This window comes from Capra hircus, chromosome 22, assembly GCF_001704415.2.
Source record: "Capra hircus breed San Clemente chromosome 22, ASM170441v1, whole genome shotgun sequence".
In the NCBI taxonomy this organism is placed as follows: Eukaryota; Metazoa; Chordata; class Mammalia; order Artiodactyla; family Bovidae; genus Capra; species Capra hircus.
The window spans coordinates 14,685,975-14,698,777 of record NC_030829.1 but is presented as its reverse complement, the minus strand read 5'-3'; the positions used below and the strand labels follow the sequence as shown (position 1 = coordinate 14,698,777).

The 12,803-nt window shown below is 50.8% G+C and overlaps 1 protein-coding gene and 1 long non-coding RNA gene across 3 annotated transcripts in view; one reads left to right on the top strand and one right to left on the bottom strand.

Annotated features, from left to right (window-relative positions):
• The window catches only part of CCDC13 (coiled-coil domain containing 13), a 34,359-nt gene that overhangs the window by 6,470 nt on the left and 15,086 nt on the right, over positions 1-12,803 (top strand). Inside the window, exons 3-6 of the mRNA XM_018066904.1 lie at positions 1,206-1,348; positions 2,941-3,030; positions 9,024-9,140; positions 10,346-10,450. Coding sequence (XP_017922393.1) covers positions 1,206-1,348; positions 2,941-3,030; positions 9,024-9,140; positions 10,346-10,450 — 455 coding nt within the window. The remainder of the gene's footprint in view (positions 1-1,205; positions 1,349-2,940; positions 3,031-9,023; positions 9,141-10,345; positions 10,451-12,803) is intronic.
• The window catches only part of LOC106503415, a 24,417-nt gene continuing 19,754 nt past the window's right edge, over positions 8,141-12,803 (bottom strand). Inside the window, exons 6-7 of one of the 2 annotated variants that reach the window (XR_001919978.1) lie at positions 11,355-11,674; positions 8,141-8,945 (exon numbers count right to left, since the gene is read on the bottom strand). This is a non-coding gene — a long non-coding RNA (uncharacterized LOC106503415). Of the gene's footprint in view, positions 8,946-9,595; positions 11,675-12,803 lie in introns of those variants that run through there. The other variant, XR_001297093.2, reaches the window with a different exon arrangement.

Here is a 12,803-nt window from a genome sequence, read left to right as displayed (position 1 = left end):
GAGAGTCCCTTGGACTGCAAGAAGATCCAACAGTCCATCCTGAAGGAAATCAGTCCTGAATATTCATTGGAAGGACTGATGTTGAAGCTGAAATTCCAATACTTTGGCCACCTGATGTGGAGAACTGACTCATTTGAAAAGACCCTAATGCTGGGAAAGATTGAAGGTGGGAGGAGAAGGGGACGACAGAGGATGAGATGGTTGGATGACATCACTGACTCAATGGACCTGAGTATGAGTAAACTCCAGGAGTTGGTGATGGACATGGAGGCCTGGCGTGCTGCCGTCCATGGGGTTGCAAAGAGTCAGACACGACTGAGCGATTGAACTGAACTGAATTATATTAATACATATTTTAAAGAACTTAACGATATACAATATTCTATTTACCAAGATATTTTAGCATTTCTGTGCTTGCCCATTTACTGCTGCCCCTATTATCATGGGGTTGGCAGCTTCAAGAGTAGGGCTTGGGCTTCCCTAGTGGCCCAGTGATAAAGATTCCACCTGCCAATGCAGGAGACGCTAGTTCAATCCCTGATCCGGGAAGATCCCACATGCCTCAGAGCAATTAAGCCCATGCACCACAACTATTGAGCCTGTGCTCTAGAGCCCAGGAGCCACAACTACTGAGCACAGGTGTTGCGCCCACTGAAGCCCCTGCATCCTCGAGCCCACGCTCTGCAGCAAGAGAAGCCATCGCGTTAAGAAGCTGGGAATCACAGCTAGAGAGCAGCCCCTGCTTGCTGCAGTAATGAAGACCCAGCACAGTCAAAAATAAATTAATTAAAATTATTTTTAAAAATAGTGGGGCTTGTCTGGAGACAGAGTTGGGAAAGAATAAGCAAAAGAAGAGGATGTCCCCCATTCTCTGTGAGCCCACTGCCTGCCCTTTGGACGAGAGAGGGCAGATCACTTTGACCTCTTTCTGATGTCTAGTTCCAGGATTTGTAATGCTTTTGAGCCCTGGGAGGGAAACATAACCACAAAACTCACCACTGGACCATCTGTACTTCTAGGTTTCGTTTCCTTCCCCAGGTTCTTTCTCCTCACACGTCCTCATCCTCTTCAACAGACATGAGGTGGCCGAGGTCAGCTACTCCTTGTTTCCCCAGTCACTGCCTGGCCCAGGTCAGCAGCAGCAAGCTTGTTCAAACATGCAGGCCTGTGTTTTTAATGGATCTCACCATTTCCCTTCATTTTAGGGACAGCTGGTGTGGCTGGGGATGTGATTGCCACCAAAATCGTCGAGCTGTCCAAAAAGAACCGGGTGCTGATGGCAGAGTCCGAGGGCGCGAAGACCAGAGTGCGGCAGCTCAGCAAGCGCATCCAGGAGCTGGAGCAGGAGGTGAGGAATCTCAGGTGCCCCTGCCCCGGGGGATCCTCACACCCCACGCCACTGCTCCAGAGAGGGAATGCACTCACATGCTTTGGGTCCTTCGCGAGGACTTTGAGTCAGTGTTTGCCCTGAGTCCCTCAGTCTGTCGCATCCTGAGAGGGGACTGTTGGGAAGCAAGGAGGAAGCAGGCCTGGAGAGGTAACCCAGCACACTGGGGACGACGCTAGCCTGGACCCTGACCACCCAGGTGTGAATGTCAGCTCCGCCACCGACTTGCATTGTGACTTTGAGCCAGTTACAGTCCCCCTGTGCCTGTTTCCTCCACCTGTCATACGGCAGTGATGATGGTGCTCACCTCAAGGTTTTCTGAGGATTAAATGTCTTAATGTTGTAAAATGCTTAAAACAGAGCCTATCAGGTAGTTAGCACCAGAAAGATGTCGTTAGATACATGATCAGGGATTCTGGCTAACTTGAAGCTAGAACCAGGAACATTCCATCAGTTTGTCCCATGTTCGTCCACCTTCCCTCTCTGCTGCCCTTGCCCTCTCACAGCTCATCATAAATGCCTCCAGCTGAGCGAGGGCACAGCCCCAGCGGCTCATGGTCCTTCAGGAGCTGGAATGACCCTACGTGCATAGCTTCTCCTTATGTGGCTGGAGGAGCTGAGGCTGGCAGCGGTTAAGAAGCTTTCTCAAGTCACACAGCATGTGGTGGTGCCAGACTTCAAATCCAGTTCTGTTGTTCTCCAAAACCCTCCTCAGTCATTATACTTGGCATTGCATTAGAGCTTCTTTATTCTATAACAAATTTTTTTTTGAGAACCATCTCAGGCTCTGTGCCAGGCCCTGGGGAGACTGTGAGGAGCAAAATAGGCCTGATTCTTTTCCTCCTGGAGTCAGACCAGCATCAAGGGCCCCTTCAAGGAGGTAGCATGTGCAGTGGGTCCCTGGAGGATGAGAAGGGGCCAGACTCAGAGGGTTGAGGCAGGGGCCTCCAGAAAGAGGACCCAGCAGGTGCAAAGGACCTAAATATGGATAAAGGCCTGAAAGAGGGCCAATGTGGCCAAGCATGGAGCAAGGTGAGGTCAAAAAGGTGGGAAAGTGGGTCGTGCCCAACCATGTCAGACAGGGGTGGTCTTGGTGTGAAGGACACCTGGAAAGCCCTTAAAGGGTCAGTTGACTGTCTGTATATAGCAGCGGTCTTGACCACTAGGCCACAAGCCTGTCAGGCAGGTTTCTTAGCATCTCTGATCCTGTTTCCTCGAGTGTAAGGTGAAGTCCGTAATTTCTTTTATGTCTCCCAGGCTGTTGTTAGATGCAGACCATGGCTACAGAATCATTATTTGTTAAGCTGTTCATGAATCCTAGGGCTGTTCCACTCTGTGACTGGGGAATGGGGCAAACAATCAATTAAAGCCTTTCCCATCGCAGAGCAGCTTGTAAAGGACAGTTCTTCCATTAATGGGCCTTAAAGTGAGCTGAAGAGATAGGCTACTGAGATCGGTGACCGCACATCCGACGGCAGCACCAGAGCACTTCCCACAAGGTGCCACAACCCCTGAGCAGAATTAAATATTAAGTGCCAGGTTTGCTTTTTCAGCTGCAGATAGCCCAGGCCAGGCTGCCAGCCAAGGGACCCACTGATGCGGGAGCCAAGCCACCAAGGACCCAGATGGGAGACAGAGTCTTGGTATGAATTCCCTTCTGTGCTGGGGAGTGTGTGAGGCAGCCATGGGCCTGGGCCCCCCTCTTCCATGGGGGCGCAGGTGTCTCTCTCCAGGGTCCACCTCCACCCCATTGCTGAGCCGGTGCCACCATTGCAAGCAGTATCCTTAGAGTAGCCATCAGGGCACAGTGACCAAGTCTGCCATCTGAGGCCAGGAATGCCCCAGGGAAGGCTAGAGAGGGTCTAATTGATTTAGTTCCCAGACAGGGAGGTCAGCAGGGGCCTGAGGACCCTGGAATCCTAGAATTTCAGGATCAGGAGGGAAGGCCTGGTGCAGCTGGCCTCCCGCTCTCAGCCCAGCCATGAAGGATCTCTGTTACAGCCTCCTCAATGGGGAGACATCCAGCCTCTGCCTTACCCCAGGGACAGGGAGCTCACTCTTCCTCAATGGAACCCTGGTTTTGGAGGGAGGCAGTCCATATTGTGGGAAGTCTTCCCTTGGTGGAACTCCAAATCTACAGAGTAAAAGTGATTACTGGGAATGGGGGCTGTTTCCAAGATTCCGTTTTTACTTAGCCAATGAGCCTCCATGAAACCTAGGACATGGGAATTACAACTCCATGAAAGGAAGGCAGTCTGATCCAGCGGGCTACTGGGTAGGGGCACTAAACCCAAGCCAGACAATAAATAGCTCAGAGTCTCAAGAACAGGCTTCCCAGGTGGTTCAGTGGTAAAGAACCTGCCTGTCAGTGTAGGAGACAGAGGAGATGTGGGTTCAGTTCCTGGGTTGGGAAGATCCCTTGGAGAAGGGGCATGGCAACCCACTCCATTATTCTTGCCTGGAGAATCCCCATGGACGGAGGAGCCTGATGGGCTACATTCCATGGGCTCACAAAGAGTCAGACATGACTGAGCAACTGAGTACACACTCAAGAACATCCCAGGAGGCCTCCCCACTGTTTTTTGTTTTTGTTTTTTTGTTTTGTTTTTTTTTTTGGCTGCACCACATGGTTTATGGGATCTTAGTTCCCTGACCAGAGATTGAACCCGGAGCCCCAGCAGTGAGAGCACCAAGTTCTAATCACTGGACAGCCAAGGAAATCCCCCCATCGTTTTCTTAAGCCAAATGAGTTGGTGAAATGGAATCCAAGCCTCAGTACTCCCAGTTCAGTGCCCCCTTTTCCACCCGATCTTCCCTGTTGTCTGTGACTCAGGGTCAAGCCACTTCATGGCTGTCTCAAGGAGAATTCAGCCCTCTCCTCAGTGTACAGTGATGGGCCCCTCCATGTACAGGGTGACGTATCTCTTGAAGGCTAGTCTTGTGTAGACCTGTCTCATTGCTAGGGAGGCAGTGAAGGGGCTCCGCCCTCAGCAGGGGCCAGACTGGGTGTCATTCAGTGCTTTTCCCAGCTCTAGGGGATGCTGCTAAGCTGCCCCATATACATCCACATCTCCAACTGGGACTGTGCTGGGTGGGAAACTGCTCATTCGGTCACTTGTTGAGCCTGATGGAATTTTCTGTAACACAGAGAATCAAAGACCAGCCACTGTCCACAAGGGGGTTCAATAGAGGCGATGAGTAGGCATATTGAAGGATGGAGGTGGGGACAGGGCCCTCAGGGAGGGCCCCCTGGCTTGGAGTTCACAGAGGGAATGCACTTCACCTGAGGCAGCCAGGAGGTGGGATGGGCAAGGGCTTCCTGAGGTGGCCTTGCTGGAGTAGGAAGGTAGGGGTGGCCCTTCTAGCAGAAGCAGCACGAGCTCAGAGCAGGAAAGCGTCACTGTTCCTATTCTGTTTGTTAGCTGGGCATCAGTTAGACAACATTTGGCTGCAGCCCAGGGCCCATGAGAAGGAAGAGGGGAACATAATCCAAACAAAGCTGGGGTGGGGTCACCTGCGGAAGGAAGCCTTGACAGTAGCTGGGGGAGGAGTTCCAACTTCATTCTCTGGCAGCAGGGAGCCTGGGAGGTTTCTGATGGAAGCATGGGTGGTGGGCTGCAGTCTCCACTCCTCAGGACATGAGCTGCCGGGGTCCAGCCCCCGCAGGATCCAGGGGAACCCGAAGGAGAAACGGCGTTGGCGAATGAATGAATGAGAGAGGAATAGAGGAGAGAAAGAGACTGATGTTTCTTGGTTTACACAGAAAATCAATAAAGTCTCGAGACAAGAGACTTGCACCGTCTACGTAAGGCCACAGGTGCCCTCCCGGTCTCCTGAGGGAGTGAAGACGCAGGGCGCCTTCCTGTTCAGGTCTTAGAAACCCAGGCAAATAAGTAGACACGGCGGACCTCTATACTCCAAGGGATCAGCCTGAAACAGAGAGTAAGAGAGAGAAAGAAAGAAGAAAAAAAAAAGAAAGAGACACGGGGTGATCAAGCTTCTTCGAGTGAGGCCCATTATTTTATTTTCAAAAGGGACTTTTATACCTTAACTTGTACATAGAGGGAAATGAAAGATGCAAGGTCATACAGAGTCAGCCCAAACATTCTAGCAGTTTTGTCCTTATTGAAACCAGGATTTTTTCTGCAAACTTTTCCCATAAATGATGTTGTATACATTATCTTCTGGCCTTGGAGGCCTGTGAACATTTTATGACCCTCTTTTGATAAAGGCTGCTCAACCAGAAAACTTATTTTCCCTCAAAGTGTTTTTTCTTTATATTTCTAATCTATATCAGCCTCAGAAAATGCTAAACAGAGTTACATTTCTCATGGAGCAAAGGTGCAGTGAGTTACAAGAAAAAACCAATTAGCTCAAAAGTCTGATGTGGTTAATTCAAGGCTACACTTGTTTTTCTTACATTCCAACTATGTTAACTAATGCACTCCCAGGTGCACAGTGGATAAGAGATATGGGAACTGAGCAACAAGCATTGGCCCAATAATGAAATCCTACACCAGCACTACTCTAATAACTTTTAACTCTTTGAAGGGCTCTATGTTTTAGGCTTCCCGTGCCTCTCGCAGTTGGGAGGCTGTGAACAATCATATGCATAGCTGCAAGAGTCTGGATAAACCTGCCAAGCAAGCTAGAATGCTAACAGAGGGCGTTTGATTTGAAATATTCCTCTCATGTCCAGGAGAGTTATTAGCTAGAGCCCTAAGTTGATTTTCTCCAGAGAAAGGTGGTTGGGGATAGCCCCCCGTTAATGTCAGGAGAGTTGGTGAAAGGCACAAAACAGTAAGACAGATTCTGGCTTTGGGGTAGATGCTCGAGCTGGTCTAGGGAGCCCCTCGAGTCCTGAAGCCTTGCTTAACAGTTCTCTTCCACATGACCTTGTCATGGGTGGGATGGCCCATGCTGGCTCCCGGCAACGAGTCTTCCCAGGCCTCTTCTATTGAGAGCAAGAACAATAGCCATGTCCCTCTCATTAGACTGTTCAGGCCAACCCAGGCCTGGGCCATGCTCCATAGCCTGCGGGCTCACCCCCGTCCAGGCCCAGAGCTCCGAGTGCATTCCAGAGTAGAGCTGAACTCCCTCTCCCTGCATGAGGCCTCAAGAAGCTGTTGTTGTATGCGGCCTTGGCACTGTCTGCTCCCCCTGGACACCGTTTCAGGTATTCCTTCAGGGGAAAAAGCCACGACCCCCAGAAAGCCTGTGGTATCTCACTCTGGGCAGAAACAGCTCTGAAATGCCAAGGAGGTGGGTTGGCACATCTTCCCGGGTTGGGGGTGAGGTGTGGAGCCTGGCAGAACAGATGGGTTGATGCCCTCACCAGAACACCATCTAACCTTCAGCCACCTTTGCCAGCTGCCGACCCAAGCCAAGTTATGCCCCCTGGGCATCACCATCTGTCAGAATCTGCCCCAGGGAGCACCCTTTACATGCATTATCCCATCAACACTCACAGGTACCCCAGAGGCTGGTATAAGATGCCCCCATTTCACAGATGAGAAAATGAGCCTTGGAGAGGTTGCCTGGGCTCCAGATCGAGATGCAATCTGAGTGCCCTTTCTGTGCCCTCATGCTCTCAAGTGCTCTCTCAGCTCCTGCACCACCACCCACCAGAGCCTGAGGGATAGGGCAGGAGGGGGTTGTCAGGCAGGGGTTGCTGCTTCCTAACCCAGGGAAGATTCAAAGCAGCACCTTAGCAGGGGGCAGACAGGCCCCCAACAACAGTGGGAAGGGATGGCAGACAGCCAGACGGGGGAAGGACAGACAAAAAATTAGATTAAAAAAAAGACGCCCTTGTGTTTTGCCTAAATTCTCAGGTTGCAAATTCTGCTCACACTGCTTACTCTATTCAGCCTCATGGTGGCGCTGTGAGGACGCAAGCATTTCCTAGATGAGGAGACCCAGTGAGTCCAGGCTTTCCTGGCTCTGTGTGCAGGTCTCGTTGCTTTGATCAGTGGTTTTCACAGGGGCTGCCCACCCCCAGGCTCCTGGGTCAATCTTTCACTAGCATTCCCCGGAGGTTTTAATCTGTGCCTACTAAGAAAAATTCAGAAAGCTGCTGCGGTATCCACCCTGTTTCCCAGAAGTTTACCCCACCTGATGTCTTGGGACAGGAGCAGATGGTCTCGGCGTCACTGCCAGTGGGACCCTCAGCCCACCAACCAGCGTACCTGTTGCCACCATGCCAGGGCATCAGCAGCAGCTTAAATTTGGAGAATCAGTTGGTGCAAGGGAAGGACCAGGCTTCTAACCCTACTGCTGTCACCTCAGCCAGCTGTGTGCCTGAAAGGGCATGTATTTCCCTTTTCAGAAACTTATTTTCCCCACCTATGGAAGGTTTGAAGGGGCTGACCCTGGAGTCCCTTTAATGCCCAAGCTCTGTGAGCCTCAGGAACTTCTATTGAAGTCAGAAATGGGGAGCACATTAGCTCCCCATTTTGAGAAAAATTTCATCCAAATAGTTTACATGAAATATTATTATTAAAAAAAAACACTGCTAAGAACTCTAACAGGCAGAGTTTTCATAGTTCCTACAATTCTTTATACCACAGAAATGGAGCACTGGGGGATTAAACTGGTCCTTATTTCTTTTTTCAAAAAGTGATGTTATTCATTTATTTATTTATTTTTGGCTGTGCTGTCTTCACTGCTGCAGGGCTTTTCTCTAGTTGCGATGTGCAGGCTTCTCACTGGGTGGCTTTTCTTGTTGCAGAGCACTAGGGCGCACGGGCTTCAGGAGCTGCACCTCTTGGGCTCTAAAGCACAGGCTCAGTACCTGTGGCACATGGGCGCAGTTGCTCTGCCACATGTGGGATCTTCCCAGATAAAGGATCGAACCCGTGTCTCCTGCATTGGCAGGCAAATTCTTTACCAGTGAGCCGCCAGGGAAGCCCTGGGTCCTTATTTCTATTTAGTGAACTTACTGCCAGGAAAGGGAGCCCAAGGCCCAGTCTGATGATTCTAGGAGAGGGAGGCTCTGAGTTAGAATGGTTGTGGCCCCCCTGCCAAGCTAGGGCAGGCTTCTATAAATAAACCTGTTCCCTCTTCATCCTGAGTGAGAGCGGATTTGCTGTGATACCAAGTCTCTCAGTTTTTTTTTTAATAATAATATTTCATGTAAACTATTTGGATGAAATTTTTCTCAAAATGGGGAGCTAATGTGCTCCCCATTTCTGACTTCAATAGAAGCTCCTGAGGCTCACAGAACTTTGGCATTAAAGGGACTTCAGGGTCAGCCCATTCAAACCTGTGAGTGTCTGGGGAGGTGGGGAACAGCCTCCTCCAGATGCTCCCGGTCTGTGGTCAACCACAGGTGTCCACACGTGTGTGGGCCACACTTGAGCACAGGGCTCAGGCCCCAGAGTTGGGCTGCCAGGATCCACATCCCTGCTCCCCTTTACCAGGTCCCTCAAGCCAAGGGGCTCACCTTCCACCAGCCTCTGCTCTGCATCCACAATGGTCTGACAACAGGACCTACCTCACAGCGGGTATGATGATGAGATGGGTTCCTCTTGTTGAGCCTTAGCATGGTACCTGCACACACCTGGAGAAACGGGAGCTGTGAGTATTATTACTATTTAGGCTTCAAGTGACCTCTCTCCCTCCTGTCTTTCCCAACCAGCCGGAGAACCCAGAGGTGAAAGTCTTGCAGGACAGGTTGGCGGCCACAAACTTGAAGATGAGTGACCTCCGCAACCAGATCCAGGCTGTGAAGCAGGAGCTCCGAATGGCCCAGAAGGTACTTCCGGGTCAAAGTTCAGGTCCTCTTGTAAGGCTGGGACTAGGGCTGGGAAGGGCATGGCTGGACAATGCCTTCCGTTCAGGAGCTTGGTCCTGTGAGCATCATGTTGCTTGTTCTGGGTCAGGCTCCAGATCCAGTAACTTCCTTCCACCAGCTCTTTAAACAGACCCATCTGGTAAGGGGGATTGCTGGCTTCCTGCAGGTCCCTGCACAGAGGCCCTTGTGGTGCCCACCCAACCCTGGACGGAAGACAGTGCTGTCCACCCTAGAAAGTCCCTTAAACCTTCCCTGTGCTATGTGTCCCCCAACAGACCCTGAGTGTCTCCTTAATAAGCCACCTTGGACTTGGAAGCCTACCAAGATCCACCTCCTGTCCTCTGCTGTCTCTAATATTAGAAAACGGAAAGGTTGTTTGTGGATTAAAGGCCCCTTTCAAAGGAAAATGCTCAGACTTGGGAGGCAGGCCCAGCTGGTTCATTATTTATTTTTATTTACATAGTGAATTCTCTGGCATTTGTCTTCCCTGCTGGAACCACTCAGACCAGCCAAGATTTCCAAAACAGAGCTCTATTGTGGAAACAAGCACCAGAGACTTGGTACGCTAGATCAGTTTCCGTGACAGGCTACAGAGGGGCCCAGGGCACAAGCTGGGGTGTACTGTTTCTACCTCAAAGCCTTGAGGTCGAGCCTGAACATCTCCCTGTAACAACCACAAATCTGGGCCCTTCTGGAAGCAAATATCCCCAAGTGACATTTGGTAGGCCCCTGCCTTGCTGCACTCAGACATGGCCCCTTGTCTGTTGCTCTGCACATAGGGCAAGGCCCTGTGGTGAGGCCGTCCCTGTAACCTCCAAAACAATCTCAGTTCAGGGTGACAGGTGAACAGATTTAGGAAGCAGGTCTTGGTCAACTTTGTGATTCACTCATTCCAGAATATGTCAGGAGCAGGCGGCCCCGCCTGGGCACTGTCACCAGTTCCTTGTCTGCTCTGAGCATCACTGGGAAGTGCTGGGGAAGGTGGGTTTACTGCTTTCCCAGGGAGAGCTGCTCTACAGCGTGGTCAACTGACCTTTGAGGTGGGGAGGGGGGAGACGGGGGTGGTTGTGCAGGTGGAGGCCGGGTCTTCTGGGAATGCCAGGCACGCAGCACTATTTCTGCACATACTGTGGTTTGGGTCATACTGAAGGCCCCACCTTTTTCAGGTTTTGACTAGTGAGGTTGGGGAAGATGTGAACATCCAGCAGCTCCTGTCCTCGCCTGGGACCTGGAGGGGTCGGGCTCAACAGATCCTCGTCCTGCAGAGCAAGGTGAGTGAGTCATCAGACTCCTCCTGGCCCTGAACGTAAGGCTTGAGATGCCCTAGAAAGACCCATGATGGCCCACATTAAGAGACACAGAACCCAAAAAAGGCCTTTAGGTTCTGTGGAGCGCACTCACAGGGCTGTTGTTTCACATTCCCCCCAAGCAGCCTGATTTTCATTCGTTGTTTAACGAACAAGCATTTATGGAACACTACATGCCAGGCGCTGGCGCTCAACAAATGCCAGAGCCTTTGATTTATTTCACTCCAGGCAGATTTTTTTCCCCCTAGTTCATGTAAATTTGCATGACTATTGTAGGCTTTTTCCAGTTTTGTCCAAATGCTTGCAGGCTTTTGAAAGTTTCAATTATCCACCCCACCCTCCACCAAAAAAATCTTAGCCTGTCTCCGTTTTTATGTTCTAAATATTTTGGAGCATTTCTGGGAGATGGTGAAAGACAGAGAAGCCTGGCATACTGCAGTCCATGGGGTCGCAAAGAACTGGACACGACTGAGTGACTGAGCAGCAACAAAGAGGCTGCGAGTAGGGGCTCTGCAGCCAGACTGCTTGGATTCAAATCTTAGCTCTCTGGGACTTCCCTGGTGGTCCAGTGACTAAGACTTCATGCTCCCAATGCAGGGGCCCTGGGTTCGATCCTTGATCGGGGAACTGGATCCCACATCCCACAACTAACATGTGCCCCAACTGAGACCTAGTGCGGCCAAATACATAAATATATATATTTTTAAAAACAGCAAATATCAGCTCTCCACTCACCAACTGTGTGGCCTCAGACAAGCTGCTTCATCTCTGTGTCTCAGTTTCCTCCTCTTTGTACTGTGGATAATGACAGCATCTACCCTTCAGGTTGTGGGGGGACTGATTGCGTGCACATGTGTAAATTGCTTACCACAGTGCCTGGCATGGAGGAAACGCTGTCTGAGGATAGCTGGGCCAAGCAACTAACAGACACACAGTTAGGTGGGCCACTTCCACTGTTTGCCACGTGCAGGTTCGCCTTCACCCCAGCTTCTCCAGTGGCTTTTACCCTCAGGGTCTCCTGTGGGATCCTTGAAGCCAAATGAAGAGGTCTCCAAAAAACTGTAATTAACAACCAGTGTGTGGCCTTGAGCTTCCAGAGACCTGAGTTTGAGTCTGGCCTCAGTCATTGGTCTACATGTTTGGTGTCTTTGAACAAAACTCTTCATCTCTGTGTCTCAGTCTCCGCACCTGTAAAATGGAGATAATAATACCTTCTTTGTAGGATTGTTATGGGTTAGACAAAATAATGTTTGGGAAGCACCCAGCACAGTGGCTGGCCATAATAAGCACTCAGCACTTTAGTTATTATTGTTAGTGTTGTAAAGCTGTGTAAATAAATGGTTAAAAGCGGGTTCTTTAGCGCTTAAATGGAATTACCACACAGTGCCACACGAGGGCGCTGATTCTGCAGCCCTTTACCAGGGATCCCAGTGAATTTTTCTCCTGGCCATGGACACAGGAGCCTAGTGGGCTATGGTCGACACGGTGGCAAAGGGTCGGACACGACTGAGTGACTAACACTTTCAGGGTCACACCATTTATGTTGTGTTGACACAGAAATCAGGGTTAGAAGGGCCCTAGGGTTATCCACATTAAACTCCAAGTGATAAAGCCATTGTTCTGTAGGATGACTTCCACCTGCCCTGTGCTGAGGGCTTCCCCCAGGCCATTTTGGGGTTTCTCAAAGTTGCCTAAACTAAAAATCATCTATAGCACCTGTTTAAAATGCAAATCCCAGGGTTCTTCCCCTGGAGTGGGCCCCAAGATTTGTCACCCCAAGAAACGTCTTGGGAATTCCCAGGCTCAGACAAGTTGGGATACTGAATTCTCATAACATTATACAGGGTGTACTCATAGACCCCCTACCCTTAACAAACGAGGGACCTGAGATTCAGAGAAGTAGTTTGTGCAGAGTCACAGCCAGCGAGGCTCTGAGCTGGTCTCCCAACTTCCACACCCTGCCCTCCCTCGCAGCATCTCCTGCAGGAACCCGTGGCCTCCTGAGGAGCATCCCAGGCTCAGGTGGCCTGTCTGTTAGCTATTCCTGGTCCTGAGACCTGCTGTCCTTTCCCTCCCAAGTCCCCAGGGCTCCACATCTGCTTCTCGGCCTCAGAGATAGGGTGATTTTTCTCATTTACTTTGAAGTTTCTGTTTGCCAAGCAATGCCTCTCTGGTGTCTTCCCCTGCTCTGCTCAGGATGCTGCCACAGACCCCTTCCAACCCTCCCCCCCCACAGTCCCTCTCCTAGGGGCCTCCACACCCATCTGGAACTGCGGTGTCGTCTGTCTGGGGGGGTCATGCATCCATCGCGTCACAG